The sequence below is a fragment of the Zea mays genome, chromosome 1, assembly GCF_902167145.1.
Source record: "Zea mays cultivar B73 chromosome 1, Zm-B73-REFERENCE-NAM-5.0, whole genome shotgun sequence".
In the NCBI taxonomy this organism is placed as follows: Eukaryota; Viridiplantae; Streptophyta; class Magnoliopsida; order Poales; family Poaceae; genus Zea; species Zea mays.
The window spans coordinates 50,948,097-50,967,612 of record NC_050096.1 but is presented as its reverse complement, the minus strand read 5'-3'; the positions used below and the strand labels follow the sequence as shown (position 1 = coordinate 50,967,612).

The window sequence follows — 19,516 nt, the reverse complement described above, 5'->3', positions numbered from 1 at the left end:
CCAAGAGCATGGTATGAATGCCTTAGGGATTTTCTCATCACTAATGAATTCAAAGTCGGAAAGGCAGATCCTACTCTATTCACTAAAACTATTGAAAATGACTTGTTTGTATGCCAAGTTTATGTTGATGATATTATATTTGGGTCTACTAACGAGTCTACATGTGAAGAATTTAGTAGGATCATGACACAAAAGTTCGAGATGTCTATGATGGGGGAGTTGAAGTACTTCTTGGGATTTCAAGTGAAGCAACTCCAAGAGGGCACCTTCATTAACCAAACAAAGTATACTCAAGACATTCTAAACAAGTTTGGGATGAAGGATGCCAAGCCCATCAAGACACCCATGGGAACCAATGGGCATCTCGACCTCGACGAAGGAGGTAAGTCCGTGGATCAAAAGGTATACCGGTCGATGATAGGTTCTTTACTCTATTTATGTGCATCTCGACCGGATATTATGCTTTCCGTATGCATGTGTGCAAGATTCCAAGCCGACCCTAAGGAATCTCACCTTACGGCCGTAAAACGAATCTTGAGATATTTGGCTTACACTCCTAAGTTTGGGCTTTGGTATCCTAGGGGATCCACTTTTGATTTGATTGGTTATTCGGATGCCGATTGGGCGGGGTGTAAAATCAATAGGAAGAGCACATCGGGGACTTGCCAGTTCTTGGGAAGATCCTTGGTGTCTTGGGCTTCAAAGAAGCAAAATTCAGTCGCTCTTTCTACTGTCGAAGCCGAGTACATTGTCGCAGGCCATTGTTGCGCGCAATTGCTTTGGATGAGGCAAACCCTGCGGGACTACGGTTACAAATTAACCAAAGTCCCTTTGCTATGTGATAATGAGAGTGCAATCAAGATGGCGGATAATCCCGTCGAACATAGCCGCACTAAACACATAGCCATTCGGTATCATTTTCTTAGGGATCACCAACAAAAGAGAGATATCGAGATTTCCTACATCAATACTAAATATCAATTAGCCGATATCTTTACCAAGCCTCTTGATGAACAAACTTTTAACAGACTTAGGCATGAGCTAAATATTCTTGATTCTAGGAACTTCTTTTGTTAAATTGCACACATAGCTCTTTTATATACCTTTGATCATGTCTCTTTCATATGCTATGACTAATGTGTTTTCAAGTCTATTTCAAACCAAGTCATAGGTATATTAAAAGGGAATTGGAGTCTTCGGCGAAGACAAAGGCTTCCACTCCGCAACTCATTCTTCGCCATCACTCCGAGCAACTCTCCATCTTTGGGGAAGAAAGCATGAGCACCAAGCAAAAGGACTTCGTCTTTGGTATAATCTTAACTCATTTATTTATGATCAAAGGGGAAGAAAGTGCTTCGAGGGCTCTAATGATTCCGTTTTTGGCGATTTATGCCAAAGGGGGAGAAAGTATGAGCCCAAAGCAAAAGGACCGCACCACCACCAATTTCAAAAATTTTAGTTTTTCAAAGAGTATTTTCAATTGGTATCTTATTATGTTCAAAAGGGGGAGAAAGTAATATTTCAAAAATGATGTATCAAAACCCTCTTGAACACTAAGAGGAGGATCTCATTTAGGGGGAGTTTTGTTTAATCAAAGGAAAAGCATTTGAAACAGGGGGAGAAAATTTCAAATCTTGAAAAATGCTTTGCAAAATCTTATTCATTTACCTTTGACCTTTTGCAAAAGAACTTTGAAAAAGAATTTACAAAAAGTTTGCAAAAACAAAACATGTGGTGCAAGCATGGTCCAAAATGTTAAAAATAAAGAAACGATCCATGCATAACTTGTAAGTATTTATATTGGCTCAATTCCAAGCAACCTTTGCACTTACATTATGCGAACTAGTTCAATTATACACTTCTATATTTGCTTTGGTTTGTGTTGGCATCAATCACCAAAAAGGGGGAGATTGAAAGGGAATTAGGCTTACACCTAGTTCCTAAATAATTTTGGTGGTTGAATTGCCCAACACAAATAATTGGACTAACTAGTTTGCTCTAGTGTATAAGTTATATAGGTGTCAAAGGTTCACAACAAGCCAATTAAAAGACCATAGTTGGGTTCAAAATAGAGAGCTAAATGCATCCCGAAAGGCTCCCTGGTCTGGCGCACCGGACTGTCCGGTGGCGCACCGGACTGTCCGGTGCACCGGGGTACTTCACCCAGAACTCTTCAACCTCGGAATTTTCCTGGAGCCGGCGCGCTATAATTCACCGGACTGTCCGGTGTACACCGGACAGTGTCCGGTGCTCCAAGAGGACGCGGCTCTGGAACTTGGCAGTCTCGGGAAATCTCAGCGGTTGCTCCGCTATAATTCACCGGACATGTCCGGTGTACACCAGACTGTCCGGTGCAACTGCGGGGCAACGGCTACTCCACGCCAACGGTCGCCTGCAACAGCAATTAATGCGCGCCAGAGCGCGCAGGCGTCAGGCACGCCCATACTGGCGCACCGGACACTCTACAGTACATGTCCGGTGCGCCACCGAACATCCAGGCGGGCCCAAAAGTCAGAACTCCAACGGTCGGCATCCAACGGCTTTGGTGACGTGGCTGGCGCACCGGACATGTCCGGTGTGCACCGGACTGTCCGGTGCACCATTCGACAGACAGCCTCCACCAACAGTCATGTTTGGTGGTTGGGGCTATAAATACCCCAACCACCCCATCATTCATTGCATCCAAGTTTTCCAGCTTCCAACCACTATACAAGAGCTAGCATTCATTGCAAAGCACACCAAAAGAGATCAAATCCTCTCCCAACTCCACACAAAGCCTTAGTGACTAGAGAGAGTGATTTGTAGTGTCCATTTGAGCTCTTGCGCTTGGATCGCTTCTTTTCTTTGGCATTCTTTCTTGTGATCAAACACTCACTTGTAATTGAGGCAAGAGACACCAATTGTGTGGTGGTCCTTGCGGGAAGTTTGATTCCCAAGTGATTTGAGAAGAGAAGCTCACTCGGTCCGAGGGACCGTTTGAGAGAGGGAAGGGTTGAAAGAGACCCGGCCTTTGTGGCCTCCTCAACGGGGAGTAGGTTTGCGAGAACCGAACCTCGGTAAAACAAATCCGCGTGTCACACTCTTCATTTACTTGTGATTTGTTTTGCACCCTCTCTCGTGGACTCATTTTTTCTAACGCTAACCCGGCTTGTAGTTGTCTTTATATTTGTAAATTTCAGTTTCGCCCTATTCACCCCCCCTCTAGGCGACTATCAGTGATAATAAGGCATTTTCCAAATAAATCATGAACAACCCCTAATAATGTGATAATGGGCAACCAAAAATTAGCTAAGTCCATGATGAGATAAACTACCAGAGAAAAATGCAAACCCATGAATAAGAAGCAAACTCACACCTATTGCTAGTGATTTATGAGAAAAGCCACTTAATTCAAATAATGCATACCACCCCTTCCCTTAAGCAAAAAGATGCCAAACTTCAGAATGATTGCTCTTGCACAAAACAATAACTAAGAAAAATAAGAACTCTGTTGTTTGATGTTTTTCAAATATAGTGGTAGTAGAAAGCACCTATTTGGTTAGAAACTTGAGAAAACTATAGAAAAATAATTAAAAGGTATTAATGACTAGCAATTTGTATCAAGTCATGTTATAACACCTAAAAGCCAGCAAAAATGAGTTTTAGAGAATTACCCACTGTTAAATAATAGTGGTAGTTCAAAGCACCCCTTCTGCCCTAGAATTTAATAATTTTGTCCAGAGAAAACTATTCACTTTCTGACCCCCCCAAATTTTGAGACAGAGAAACATATACCAGTACCCAGCCACTGTAATTTTTGCAGAATTTTTAGAATTTTATAAAAGCAACTTGTAGTTCAAACCCACTCTAAAACATTAAAAGGAATAAAAGAAAAGGAAAGAAGAAATAAACGTCACCCCAATAAGTCTAACTTGAGAACTTATCAATTCTCCCTAAGACTTAAAAGGAATTCAGTGAAACCCCAAAAATAAACCTACTACTTACCTTAGATAAGTTTAAACCAATTTACCAAGTATACCACCCAAGGGACTTATATAAGCAAAGTTAACCTTGTTTAACTCAAGAAGATCATACACCTGTAAAGTTGTAATTTCTAAAAGCACATATCATATCATGCATATATCTTACGCATTGCATTCATTAGATTGCAATCTTGCCGACGGAGAGTACGTGCTCATCCCCGAACAAGGACCTGTCCAAGAGGAGGACCAGGAGCAGGCTTCAGAGGCTGCTATTGAGGATCTCCCCGCAGCCCCAACAATTCAAGGCAAGCCCCGGTTTTATGCATAATCTGTTATTTATGCTATTTTACTACACTTAATGCCTGTAGGATTGCAATGTGCACTTAAGTGTAGGAGTTGCTTGAAACCTCTAGTTGCATGAACTTAGGATTCCTTTTTGAGATGAATACTAGTATGCTAGGTCGAGTAGCTGCTTGCTAATCAGGATCTCGGTAGAAGTCGAGTGATTTTTCTAGCACTCGCGCGAGGTCAGGAATTGATTATATTCATCTTGATAACGGGATCTATGTTGGTCTATGGATTTAGATCCAGGGAGGATGCCTTGTCCATGAGACGGAAAAAATGAATTAAGGATTAATGTGTGGATACCTGAGTCAAGCTTTTGAACGTACTAAGCACATGCCGGGAAAAATGGTAACCGGTAAACCTAGTACCTGATTGAAGCCGGGCGCGGACTTTATCCCTCATGCGACCTGAGACTGGGTCTCCCATGCTAGCTATGGTGGGTACAAGTGCGGTCACTGCATGGCGGCAGCCGGGGTCAGTGGAGCATTGTATGCCAAGGCGGTGAGGCCTGGACGCGAACGGGGAATCGATGGGGACGGTTGTCATGTGTGGGGTCGGAGTACCCTGACATGTCGTGTGTTTAGGTTTACCTTGCAAGGTTAAAACTCGATTCGAATCGTCTGCTTCTCGCAGCTAATGAGACTGCTTGATTCCTTGTACTGCATCGAGTAAGAAGTGAAATGTGGTTACATGAGATAATTTGTTGATTGCACTAAATGATTGTTACCATGTATGCTTAGAAGGAGCAAATCTAGTTAAGTTAATGATGATAGAATTTGAAAAGCTAAAAATTGATTTTAGAAACAGCTAGTGCTTTTGGCAAACCAAACCCCTCAGCCAAACAGCTGCATAGTCTAGAGGTAGAGGAGTAGACTCCTCACACCGGTTAAGTCTAGCTGAGTATTAGTATACTCAGCCTTGCTTGTGGCACAATTTTTGCAGGTACCATTCAGGAAATGGTTGATGGTGTGACTTGGCCTACCACCCTGCCACCGGGTTGGACGGTCGAGTGGGGTGTTGCTCCGGCAGGAGAGGAGCACGAGGAGTAGTGGGCTAGGCCTTGCCCAATTCCTCGATACCGACGACATCGATTATCCGCTGCACTTTATTTTGTGAACTTTATTTACTACGCAAAAACTCCGATTTATGTAATAACTCAGTACTTAATTTGAGGTTTCCTGTTTTATTGTATTTCTTCTGTGACTCGCTTTCGAGTGAGATTGTGGAATTTGATCCTGGTTAAGTGGCTCTATCAGACTAGATCTGAAGGACTGACGGGTTATTCCGATTTAAGTGTGTTACGACCCCTGAGGCGTGACTTAGGCACTTAAGCTGGAATAATTCGGGTGGTTCTGCCACAGTTACTGTCTTTAGAAGAAGTGATGATTCAATAGCATTTAAGAGAGTGTTAGAGGGTCAGCTATACTTAGTAGATTTTGATAGAGCTGAACTTGACACTTGCTTAATTGCTAATACTAACATGGGCTGGCTCTGGCATTGCCGACTAGCACATGTTTGAATGAAGAATCTTCATAAGCTTCTAAAGGGAGAACACATTTTGGGACTAACAAATGTTCATTTTGAGAAAGACAGAATTTGTAGCGCATGTCAGGCAGGGAAGCAAGTTGGGACTCATCATCCACACAAGAACATTATGACGACTGACAGACCACTTGAGCTCCTACACATGGACCTATTCGGCCCGATAGCTTACATAAGCATCGGCGGGAGTAAGTACTGTCTAGTTATTGTGGATGATTATTCTCGCTTCACTTGGGTGTTCTTTTTGCAGAAAAAATCTCATACCCAAGAGACCTTAAAGGGATTCTTGAGACGGGCTCAAAATGAGTTCGGCTTGAGGATCAAGAAAATTAGAAGCGACAACGGGACGGAGTTCAAGAACTCTCAAATTGAAGGCTTCCTTGAGGAGGAGGGCATCAAGCATGAGTTCTCTTCTCCCTACACGCCACAACAAAATGGTGTAGTGGAGAGGAAGAATCGAACTCTATTGGACATGGCAAGAACCATGCTTGATGAGTACAAGACTTCGGATCGGTTTTGGGCCGAGGCGGTCAACACCGCCTGCTACGCCATCAACCGGTTATATCTACACCGAATCCTCAAGAAGACATCATATGAACTCCTAACTAGTAAAAAGCCCAATATTTCATATTTTAGAGTCTTTGGTAGCAAATGCTTTATTCTTGTTAAAAGAGGTAGAAAATCTAAATTTGCTCCTAATACCGTAGAAGGCTTTTTACTAGGATATGATTCAAACACAAGGGCATATAGAGTCTTTAACAAGTCCTTAGGACTATTTGAAGTTTCTTGTGACGTTGTGTTGATGAGACTAACAGCTCTCAAGTAGAACAAGTTGATCTTGATGAGATAGGTGATGAAGAGGCTCCGTGCGTCGCGCTAAGGAACATGTCTATTGGGGATGTGTGTCCTAAGGAATTCGAAGAGCCTCCAAATGCACAAGATCAACCATCCTCCTCCACGCAAGCATCTCCACCAACTCAAAATGAGAATGAGGTTCAAGTTGATGAAGGAGAAGATCAAAAAGATGAGCCACCTCAAGATGACGGCAATGATCAAGGGGGAGATGCAAATGATCAAGACAAGGAGGATGAAGAATCAAGGCCGCCACACCCAAGAGTCCACCAAGCAATCCAACGAGATCACACCGTCGACACCATCCTCGGCGACATTCATAAGGGGGTAATCACTAGATCTCGTGTTGCACATTTTTGTGAGCATTACTCTTTTGTTTCCTCTATTGAGCCACACAGGGTAGAGGAAGCACTTCAAGATTCGGATTGGGTGGTGGTGATGCAAGAGGAGCTCAACAATTTCACTAGAAACGAGGTATGTCATTTAGTTCCACGTCCTAATCAAAATGTTGTAGGAACCAAGTGGGTCTTCCGCAACAAGCAAGACGAGCATGGTGTGGTGACAAGGAACAAAGCCCGACTTGTGGCCAAGGGGTATTCACAAGTCGAAGGTTTGGATTTCGGTGAAACCTATGCACCCGTAGCTAGGCTTGAGTCAATTCGTATATTACTTGCCTATGCTACTTACCATGGCTTTAAGCTTTACCAAATGGACGTGAAAAGTGCCTTCCTCAATGGACCAATCAAGGAGGAGGTCTATGTTGAGCAACCTCCTGGCTTTGAAGATAGTGAGTACCCTAACTATGTATATAAACTCTCTAAGGCGCTTTATGGGCTCAAGCAAGCCCCAAGAGCATGGTATGAATGCCTTAGAGATTTCCTTATCACTAATGGCTTCAAAGTCGAAAAGGCCGATCCTACTTTATTCACTAAAACTCTTGACAATGATCTGTTTGTATGCCAAATTTATGTTGATGATATTATATTTGGGTCTACTAATGAATCTACATGTGAGGAATTTAGTAGGGTCATGACACAAAAATTCGAGATGTCTATGATGGGGGAGTTGAAGTACTTTTTGGGATTTCAAGTGAAGCAACTCCAAGAGGGCACCTTCATTAGCCAAATAAAGTATATTCAAGATATTCTAAGCAAGTTTGGGATGAAGGATGCCAAACCCATCAAGACACCCATGGGAACCAATGGGCATCTCGACCTCGACACGGGAGGTAAATCCGTTGATCAAAAGGTATACCGGTCGATGATAGGCTCTCTACTCTATTTATGTGCATCTCGACCGGACATAATGCTTTCCGTATGCATGTGTGCAAGATTCCAAGCCGACCCTAAGGAAGCTCACCTTACGGCCGTAAAACGAATCTTGAGATATTTAGTTTATACTCCTAAGTTTGGGCTTTGGTATCCTAGAGGATCCACTTTTGATTTAATTGGTTATTCGGATGCCGTTTGGGCGGGGTATAAAATTAATAGAAAGAGCACATCGGGGACTTGCCAGTTCTTGGGAAGATCCTTGGTGTCCTGGGCTTCAAAGAAGCAAAATTCCGTAGCTCTTTCTACCGCTGAAGCCGAGTATATTGCCGCAGGCCATTGTTGCGCGCAATTACTTTGGATGAGGCAAACCCTTAGGGACTACGGTTACAAATTAACCAAAGTTCCTCTTCTATGTGATAATGAGAGTGCAATCCGCATGGCGGATAATCCCGTTGAGCATAGCCACACTAAACACATAGCCATTTGGTATCATTTTCTAAGGGATCACCAACAAAAGGGAGATATCGAGATTGCATATATTAACACTAAAGATCAATTAGCCGATATCTTTACCAAGCCACTAGATGAACAAACCTTTAACAAACTTAGGCATGAGCTAAATATTCTTGATTCTAGGAATTTCTTTTGATGTTTTACATACATAGCTCATTCATATACCTTTGATTGTGTCTCTTTTATATGCTATGACTAATGTGTTTTCAAGTGAATTTCAAACCAAGTCATAGGTGTATAGAAAGGGAATTGGAGTCTTCGGCGAAGACAAAGGCTTCCACTCCACTCCATAACTCATCCTTCGCCGTCGCTCCAAGAAACTCTCTAACTTTGGTATAATCTTCACTCATATTTTATTCACCAAAGGGGGAGAAAGTAGTTTGAGCAAGGGCTTATATTTCACTCAAAGTATCCGTTTTTGGCGATTCATGCCAAAGGGGGAGAAAGTATTAGCCCAAAGCAAAAGGACCGCACCACCACCTAATTTTAAACTAATGATTTTCAAATTGGTATCTTATTGTGTTCAAAAGGGGGAGAAAGTAGTATTTTCAAAATTGATATCTTAAAACCCTCTTGAACACTAAGAGGAGGATTTTATTAAGGGGGAGTTTTGTTTTAGTCAAAGGAAAAGCATTTCAAACAGGGGGATAAAATTTCAAATCTTGAAAATGCTTCTCAAAATCTTATTCATTTACCTTTGACTATTTGCAAAAGGACTTTGAAAAGGATTTACAAAAGAATTTGCAAAAACAAAACATATGGTGCAAACGTGGTCCAAAATGTTAAAATTATAAAGAAACAATCTATGCATATCTTATGAATTTCTATTGGCTCAATTCAAAGTAATCTTTGCACTTACATTATGCAAACTAGTTCAATTATGCACTTCTATACTTGCTTTGGTTTGTGTTGGCATCAATCACCAAAAAGGGGAAGATTGAAAGGGAATTAGGCTTACACCTATATCCTAATTGATTTTGGTGGTTGAAATGCCCAACACAAATAATTGGACTAACTAGTTTGCTCTAGTCTATAAGTTCTACAGGTGCCAAAGTTTCACAATAAGCCAATAAAAAGACCAAGAAAAGTGTTCAAACAAGAGAGCAAATGATAACCCCAAAGGCACCCTGGTTTGGCGCACCGGACTGTCCGGTGCACCAGGGCACTTCAGCTCGAACTCGCTACCTTCGGGAAAATCAGAGGGCGCTCCGCTATAATTCACCGGACTGTCCGGTGAGTCACCGGATAGTGTCTGGTGCACACCGGACTGTCCGGTGTGCCAGCGGAGCAACGGCTACTTCGCGCGCAACGGTTGTCTGCAACTGCATTCAATGCGCTACAGTGCGCATTAGAGTCAGAGCATGCGCAGTTGGCGCACCGGACAGTCTACAGGATCTGTCCGGTGCACCACCGGACAGCCCAGAGGCCCCACCAGTCAGAGCTCCAACGGTCGAACCTCAATGGTCTGCTGACGTGGCTGGCGCACCGGACAGTGTCCGGTGGCGCACCAGACTGTCCGGTGCGCCATGCGACAGCACATTTCCAACGACCAACTTTTGGTGGTTGGGGCTATAAATACCCCAACCACCCCACATTCATTGGCATCCAAGTTTCTACACTTCTACACCTTACAAGAGCTACAACATTCAATACAAGACACACCAAAGAGATCAAATCCTCTCCCAACTCCACACAAAGCTTTAGTGATTAGAGAGAGTGATTTGTTGTGTTCATTTGAGCTCTTGCGCTTGGATTGCTTCTTTTCTTTCTCATTCTTCTTGCGATCAACTCAATTGTAACCGAGGCAAGAGACACCAATTGTGTGGTGGTCCTTGCGGGAACTTAGTGTTCCGTTTGATTGAGAAGAGAAGCTCACTCGGTCCGTGGGACCGTTTGAGAGAGGGAAAGGGTTGAAAGAGACCCGGTCTTTGTGACCACCTCAACGGGGAGTAGGTTTGCAAGAACCGAACCTCGGTAAAACAAATTATCGTGTCTCGCTCTTTATTCGCTCACGATTTGTTTTGCGCCCTCTCTCTCGAACTCGTTTATATTTCTAATGCTAACCCGACTTGTAGTTGTGCTTAAGTTTATAAATTTCAGATTCGTCCTATTCACCCCCCTCTAGGCGACTTTCAGCCACCTTCGCATGCCTTGTTGACAATAGACTGCAAAAGGTCAGCAGCAAGAACAAAAAGAAGCGGGGACAGAGGGTCGCCTTGTCTGACTCCGCGTCGACAGTGAAATCTTTTCCTAGGGACTCCATTCAAAAGAACTTCAGAAGATCCAGAGCCAAGAATCATAGAGATCCAGTGGATCCATTTATTACTGAACCCCTTGTGCCTCAGGATCTCCAAGAGAGCAGCATGCTCCATTTTATTAAATGTCTTCTCAAAATCAAGCTTTAAAATGACCATTTCTTTTCTGGATTTGTGACAAAGGGAAATATATTCAAAAACCCAAGCTAAGCAATCCTGGATCGATCTATCCTTGATAAAACCATATTGATTTTGATGGACGAGCTTTGTGATCACCAGCTGCAAGCGATTGACTAAGATTTTTGTTAGAACTTTGACACTCGTGTTAAGGAGGGAGATGAGTCTATAGACACCAACTACTAGTAATTTTTATTGTCCACCATCAAGCCATTCCACATTGGTTGGTGTGGAATAATTCCTTTCGCTATGCAGTTTTTTATAGATAATATGACACGTGATGCTACTGTCAAATTTTTTATTATTTCTGCATGTTTGTTTTGATATAGATTTGATTTTAAATTGTCATGATGTCTCTTTTACTTTTGTTTATATGCACTAAATAAAGAGGATTTCGGCGACCAAAAGTGGTCCCATAAAAGGAACTAACAACAGCATAAAGCTTTGGAATTAGGAAAGGGAACTTGTAGAAGGCCACAACAATACAATATTCTTAATCTATCAAGTACCGACAGCTCTGAAGAGAGCAAACAATACCGACAGCTCTGAAGAGAGCAAACAACCGTATATAAAATTCTAGAGACCAAATCAGCACCCATAATCCTCTTTCGTTGCTCGCCAGCCTGCATCCTGAGACACTCCCAAATTCCCAATGTTCCACCGCGCCAGCTCGCGACTTTGATCCCGTTCCAGCCTCCGTTCCGTTCGGGTCCTGCTGGTCCATTACCCTTGTAACTAAAACCCCAAATCTGTCTCAAGTCCGAGCAATTTCAAAGCGTGAAGCTCTGCTCACGTCGTCGCCTCCGCGTCCGCCACCCACTCAACAACGCGGCGGCGAATCGCGGGCGGTTCGCCGCCGACCGCCGCCGCCTTTCCCTCGCCAGCCCCCCGCTCCTGAAGCAATGGTACTGGACCACGCCATCAGGGGCTCGGCGGCCCGCAGGGCTGAGACCCAAACCCTAGCGCCAGTGCTGCTCATGGGCCCGCCGCCTCCACCGCCGATCCCACCGACGACGGGGATGTACCTCCCGGGGCCCCCACCCCCCGGGACGCTCCTGCCGCACCCGATGCACATGGCGCTCCCGCGTGAGGTCATCATTTACATGGACGAGTGTCGGAGCCGCTCCCTCCTCAAGGTGAGCTCCGGAGCTTAAAGCTCGCACACACGGTTGTCCCTTATGGTGTAATTTCGTCTGACTCCGTGGTTGATTTTTGGAACTGACGTTTCACGTGGTCTAGTTCATTTCCGACGCGGGGATTGTGCCTTCGCTAGAGGACGAGCGGAGGAGGGAGCGGGTAGTACGCGAGCTCGGCAAGGTAATGGGGGTTAGGGTTTCGTATTTAAAAGGTTTCTGCTTGCGGTGCCGGTCCAAATTGATGATCTGATCTGGTGGCGACTTTGTTGCAGATAGTAATGGATTGGGCAAAGAGGGTGGCCTACGAGCAGGGCAACTGGCACTGGATCGCTTCAGCCACGGTGTTGACCTTCGGTTCCTATGCCCTGGGGGTAAGGAGGATGCCAAATTTGTCCACAATTTCTTAGAAACCTTTATGGTGATGTAACACCCAGTTTAGTTGTTCATGAAATTGATTTAGAATGGTCTGTAGTGTCTGTGTTGCTTTTACTTCATTTTCTATATGTTGTGTTCTCTTTAAACAAATTAATTGTTGCCGAAATTTATATCACCTCGTCTTTAATTGCCTGGATATTTTTCTGGCGAGGCATTACGTTTATCAGCTAGCCATGCAGTACTGTTATTTGTTACATTATTCATTCTAGTGCAAGTATGTGTTGTGTTGCAGTTGCATATGTAACATGGTCTGTTTAGTAAACAGTGTCTCTTGTTTTGACGAATCTGCCAATTATGATGACTTCGATAGTGTTTCAACAAAGCAATATGAGCAACGTATAGCTGCTCAATCTTTTAGTCATTTGTTTCCTGAGCTCGCTGAGTTAATGTTTCTGTTGGAATGATTTGTCTGATTGTATTGCTCCTGTACGTCAATGTAAGTTTAACGGGTGGTAGGTTAATCAAAACATGTGGTCATAACTTTAAGAAGAGAGTTACTGCTCATATGAGGGAGGTTCTCTCCAGTCAGAAAGAATCACTATTTTGTCCATCTACATGGTCTCTAAAACACTGTCAGCAAAATTGTTTTGTGATATGTATATAAAACATAGCAATGTCAAACATGCTGATAACAAGGTGCTAGGACGTCCATTACGGAGGCTGCCGATCAGGGTTCGAGCCCTACTACACACTTGAAAGAAGTTCTCTCGTTGGCAATCCACATAGTAATTTTGGACGCTGGCCTGGGTTATGGTGTGGCAGTACGGGTGAAGCCAGGGTTTGGGTCTTTTCTTGGGCTTGTGTGGTTGAGAGTCCTTCTAGTGATAATGCCTCAGGGAAGGCTATTCGTTGGGCTCAAGTTTGTTTCTTGATAATTTGATGATTTTTAGACAGTCTACTTGTACTGTTTTCAGAATATCAATGTAAAATGATAGCTGTCATGTGTCTAAAAAGTTTAACAGTGCACATCTAAAAACAACATAATCGTATGACTTTAAGGCATAGTCATTAAGGCGTCGCTAAAGCAGTAAGGCGAGGCTGGAGGGCAAGGCGTCGCCGTCGCCTTACTCGTCGGCATAAGGCCTTTGCCTAGAGCGTTGCCCTTTGGGGCGCAAGGCGTTGGTAAGGCACCGGATCGCAGACGCCTTAGCCTGGGTAGGGTTGGAGAAGAGGTGCAGATGGAGACAAGGACTGTGGGGCGGTAACTTTCCTGATGGCGGTCGCGCGGCCATCCTGCTCCGCCGCCAGTCCTCCCTTCCATGGCGGCTCTGCTCCGCTCTCCCTCCGCAGCGTTGCGGCTCCACCCTCCCTCCGCGGCGGCGCGAGCGTGCGTCCTCCTGGGTGGCGCGAGCGCGTGTCCTCCTGGGCGGCGGGCTGCGTGCAACTGTGTGCGGCTGTTAGGAATTAGGGTATAGTAGAAGTGGTGACTTGCCCGTGCCCGGTGGTCTACATGGGCTGGATGGGCCTTCAACTTATTTTCCTTTTCTTTTCTTTTCAATTTTAAAATAATAAGGAACAGAGAAGGTGATGTACTGAGGGACAGATTAGGAAAGGTGTGGAAAGTTATCAACAAATTATATACTATTTGATCTAAGTGATATACTAATTATTTTATTTTATTATATAATTAAGGCGTCGCCTCGCCGCTTTACCGCTTAAAAGGTAAAAAGGGGGTCGGGCGCCTTATGTCGCCTTACCGCCTTAATAACTATGCTTTAAGGAGCATGGGAGAATTTTTTAATTGAAGTCTGCTTCTATGGTTAATAGCATGCATGAGCTTGTATAGTCTATGTGCTCTTAAAGCCTTAACAGAAGTTTAATCCAGCAGATACTGAGGGAGTTAGAAAGAGCTTCTAAACATGAATTTGTATTGCTAAGTGCTAACTATATGCATGTTTTGATTAGCTTTTGATAGTTTAATTGCATGTAAAGCAGCTGGCTATGTAAGAATTATAATCTGAGTTTGCTTGTTTATATTTTGTATGATATTGCCTCTGTAGTTGCACCTTTGAATACTGTGATTTATCTTTTTATGACAAACCTCGACTAAAAGTTTTCTACTTTGAAGGCGTATGGACCTGAATCTGATATTGATGTCCTCTGTATTGGTCCTTGTATTGCATCGCTGCAAGTAAGTGTGAATTTTGTATTTTGTTTTTGCTGAAGTTTTTAAAAATTTACTCATAATGTGTTCATGTATTGACTGCAGCACCATTTTTTTGTTGTCCTGCGACAAATGCTCGAAGGGAGGCCAGAAGTATCAGAATTGCATTCAATTGAAGGAGCTAAGGTTCCATTGATGCGTTTTAAATTCAATGGGATTTTAGTTGACTTTCCTTATGTTCAACTCCCAGTGATCAATGCTGCAGAGGTAAGCATCCGGTCTTGAATTAGTGTTTGTTTACTACATATATAATAAACATGTTATATTTGTTGATTCATGGAATTTGTATTTCTACTCTCAGAATATCTTTTTTTGTCTGTACACCCTGTAACACTGTTTCATCTTGGTCATGCTGTACCTTGATAAGCTATTGCTTTCTAGTTCCTACAACTTTTGGTAGCATTCAGTGAGTGCCTAATTCTTAAGACCGAGAAATTTCAGTTCACCACCTTAATAAAATTGTACATTAGTACATTTATTTCAGCATGTTTGGGTCTTTCAAGTGATTGAGCAAAGCATGGTAACATCTGTGAGAAACTGTCTTTTATGTCCTTATGCATATACTACATGATAACTCTGCCCTCCCTTGTCCATCATGTGTTTTTTACCATTAGTTTGAATTTGTTTAACTCTTGTTTAGCTTGTATAATAGAGATGCTGTACATGATATCTTCTGCTTATTTTAAGTTCTCTTGGGCTGTACACTGTGCAGGCTATGCATGCATTTGATCCCCATGTTCTAGAAAATGTGGATGGGCCAAGTTGGAGATGTCTATCTGGAGTCCGTGCTAATAGACAAATCATTCAATTAGTTCCCAATATGAAGGTCCAACAACCACCTCACTAGATTTATTCATGTACTGCTATCTTCATTTTTTTTGTTTTACTCTTGTCTTTTTTGTATTTGAGTTTTGAAACCTAATGTTGTCTCCCATTGTATCACTTTTGTTCGTTATGTACATTTTATATTTCTCAGTTTGGTCCTGGTTAATGTGTTTTGTCATGTCAAATCATATGTCCTTTTTTGTTAGCACTGTTGAAGTCTGCTGCACTTTTTATGACTTCAAACCTTTCTTGCTACTGCTCTTCCTATTCTAATTTTCTCTTTTTTATGGAGTATGAATGCAGAAATTTCAATATTTGTTGCGGTGCCTCAAACTATGGGCAAGAAAAAGAGGACTTCATTGCCATGTAAGTGATTTCTCTACAGTTGAACATAATGTTGTCCTTTATTTTCTATAACTATGCTGTTAATGATTGCTTAATGGTATTTCAGCTACTTGGCTTCTTCGCTGGAATTCATTTGGCTATCCTTGCTGCATATGTTTGCCGCAGACATCCGAATGCTAGTATAAATACTCTGTTGTCTTTGTTCTTCGACATTTTTGTTCACTGGCCTTGGCCTCTTCCAGTGAGTTTGCTTGATCCGCCTGTTCCTTGTCGGGGTCCTGATGGGTGCTCCCTCATGCCCATAATGTTGCCATGTATTCCACCAGAATTTTGCTCCTCTAGTACAACAGAAAGTACTTTCAGCAAAATCAAAGAAGAACTTTGGCGTGGCTATGCTCTAAGCAAGGTATAGCTATTCTTGCTATGTCTCTACTATCACACCATGACACCATGCTGGAATTTATTATACAAATTGCTAGATGCGTATGTTGCAGAGCAGAGAGACATGAGCTGTCTTCAATACCTTCCTCCTATTCTCTTTTGCTGAATTGTCGCGTTGCATATTTGTCAATTGATATTGCAAGTTATTTCCTTTCCAAACAAGGCACTATAACCTTTCACCATTTATAACTACTCAGAAAACACTCCCTGCACCCACTATGGGACGCACCCAACTCCAACCCACCAAATTAACTATCTGGATCAGTTGCCGTGTTTATGGTTTAAATTTTTACTTGCTGGTAGTTTTCTAAATATGTTATGTGGTAAAGCCAGGTTAACCTCTCTAAAATGCTAAATATCAACAGTTCCATTTCACCCACCTCTATTATTGGTGCAACCGTGCAATGTAGGATTAAGGCTTGCACGTGTCCCTAAGTGCCAGGTTGATAATATTTCATCTGCTTCTTCCACAGGATACCAGAAGTACTGATTTTAACTGGAGTTGGCTCTTTGCACCTTTTCCATATGGTGCAAGATACAAATGCTTTCTCCGCATAGTTCTCTCTGCTCCGATGGGAGAAGAATTGCGTGACTGGGTTGGATGGGTGAAATCACGATTCCGCAACCTTCTTCTCAAGGTCATTTCATCTTTTCTTTGGGCATGCATGCTTTTCTTTTCCACATTTCTGGGTTGTGTTGATGTTGATCTTGAACTCTCCAATGATGTTCTGCAGCTGGAGAGTCTTGGTGTTTACTGTGACCCTGATCCCTCAGAACAAGTTGATCATACCATCACTGATCCAAATGTTGTATTCTTCTGGGGTCTCATCTATAGAAGGAATATTCAAATATGTATAAGTTCTCTCAAAGAAGATTTCATGAAAAGTGTCTGCAATAACATCTATGGAAAGGAAAAATGTGCCCATTCAGACATCACAATGTCCATTGTTGGGCCTCCCCAGCTGCCAAAAAGTGTCTTTGATCTCTCAGTTTACTCTGAAAAGCTGCCACAACATATGATGGGGCACCAACTAATGAAGCAGAACTACAATGCAGTCAGTTAGGCTCAGCTGTCATATTGCGTGCGAGCTTCATATGTCAATATCACAACAGCAAGAAGCTGCTGTTGAAGTCGTTTTCAACATCAGATTTGAATTTTTTTTTACTGCCCTTTTTAGATGTAGGGGCTTGTTCATGCCTCGGGAACAAGGAATATGGGAGATTTTTTCCTTGTGAAGCTGGATGTCGATAGCTGGATCTCTTCAAGCATCCAGCAAAATGAGATGGAAGCATCTCTTGAAGCATTCAAGCGACTTATTCCTGTTATGAGGTGTGTGTGCAGGTACATGCATATTCATGTACACATCATAGCAATTGGTATACAAGTGAGGAGGAGGTACGGTATAGCTGTATGTAAACTGTAGATGTAATGTTTGTACTCAGCAGCAGAAATGTGTAAATTGCTTCCTGTTAGCGCTGCTTCTGGGCACAGATGCTGAGGTTGATATGGAGGCCATGAATGGAAGCTATATATTCCAGGCCAGTATGCAAATGCAAGTGTTTTGGATCGATTCGACCCACTTTTGTTTTTTAGGCTGTAAAAAAACTGTGTCCTAGAATCCAAGGATTCTTATGGTAATGAGTATGACTTTGTGGAAGAAAAACGTTTACTCATGCGAAGCTTTTGATGTAATTGTGGTGAATATTCTTTCCGATCTCGCTTACAAAAACTTTGAGGGTGCAAGATTAGAATTCAGCCCTTTCGGTTTGTGGCTGAATCAACTTCGCCATAGTTTGGGCCTTTGTGGCTCATTTGGATAGATAGCAGAATTCTGTTAATGCAAATAGTTTGGGGCTCATGCATTACAGTACACTCCTTTTTTCTTTGTAAAGATCCGCATCGGCTTGTATTTACAACAATTGTTGGACAAAGGACAATCATAGACTAAACTGTAGGCAATTCAATTTTGGCACGGAAAGTTTATGCTCAGATGAAGAAGACCTGTTTCTGTATGCAGCAATTCTTACTACGCCACCTTGTTTCAGTATAAAAAGGCAGAAACTGAAAATTTCTATACGTTGTATTGTATTATATTTACTTTTAAACTTTTTTTGTTTGGTTTGTGAGGAGTAATTGGTTAATTCATCGCCGTCTCTTTTCTCATTACTTAATAATTAGTATAATAATTTAAGATTAAGTTATTTCACTAAATTTAAGAAATGGACTTATTAGGGTTTTTTTTAATGTAATAACGGGAGCTCTGCCTCGATTTGATCCAATTTTAAGAAAAATTGGACCCAAAATCTACACATGGTGCACAAGAAACCAAGACAACAACAACCCCCACACAAAATCATCCTGAGTCACTGTTGCTAAGCTCAACACAAGAGACGAGCAGTTTCGACTCCCCAAGATGAATAGCACATGACCAAAGTAAAAACGACGACTACAAACATCGATATAGAAGAAGGAAGACATTGATACGCTGTCCGCTGTCGTGCCAAGCCTTGAGACATCCTCTCGAGATAGCTCCGATTTTTCACCAATGATACTTCCAAATCTTGATCCTCTACCCCGCCCTCGTCATTCGCCAAACCATCACAGCAAACCAGCCAACAAGAGGGGGAGGGTTTGCCCCACGGCGTCGTTGCCGAGCCATATCATTTGACGTAGCAGCTTTAACTTTATGATGCAAACTCCCATCTCCACACGTAAACCGGACACCGAAAAATAAAAGTAACCACCAAAGACGATGACGTGTCCAAGACGAACTTCAAAAGCGATGTTTTTAGAAAAGGAGTGACGTCGGAGACGCTAGCGTCGTCCGTGGGAAATTGACTTATTAGATATGGGATATATGAAGTGCATGGTGTCCATAATTGACAATATAACTATTAGGACTGTTATTTCAATCCTAAGAGAATGTAAGGACAGACTTAAACTAGGCTAAGACGAAAATCAATCAATCAATATTTCAAACGAAGATTAAAGAGCAACATTTCAAGATCCTAGAAGACATGATTGTTTTTTTTTAAAAAAAAGACAAGTCGAGGCTAGACCGAAGTCGTGGACAGCGCTCGGTCCTCGGTTCACAAGTCACGCCGCATTGAGACGTCAGACGTGAGAATTGAGGCCTATCGCTGAGCGTGAGACCACGAGTCCACTCGATTGCCCCACTGACCACCGAGGACCCTGCCTCGTCGACAGGTGCGGCGCTGCGTCCCACGGACTCACGGAGCAACAATGGGAAGG

General features: G+C 42.7%; 1 protein-coding gene across 2 annotated transcripts; it reads left to right on the top strand.

The window, feature by feature from the left end:
• The first annotated feature begins 11,288 nt into the window (after positions 1 to 11,288).
• LOC100285931 (Nuclear poly(A) polymerase 3) lies at positions 11,289 to 17,943 on the top strand. Of its 2 annotated transcripts, NM_001158820.2 has the most exons (10): positions 11,515 to 12,053; positions 12,157 to 12,234; positions 12,326 to 12,424; positions 14,557 to 14,619; positions 14,698 to 14,859; positions 15,365 to 15,478; positions 15,781 to 15,843; positions 15,929 to 16,228; positions 16,737 to 16,901; positions 16,998 to 17,919. In NM_001158820.2, the coding sequence occupies exons 1-10, from the start codon at positions 11,820 to 11,822 to the stop codon at positions 17,325 to 17,327; spliced, it is 1,608 nt and encodes a 535-aa protein (NP_001152292.1). In that variant the 5' UTR covers positions 11,515 to 11,819; the 3' UTR covers positions 17,328 to 17,919. The 2 variants fall into 2 exon arrangements, with proteins under 2 accessions (XP_008680771.1, NP_001152292.1); XM_008682549.4 differs by lacking the exon at positions 15,365 to 15,478 and having other exon boundaries at positions 11,289 to 12,053; positions 16,998 to 17,943.
• The last annotated feature ends 1,573 nt before the right edge of the window (positions 17,944 to 19,516 follow it).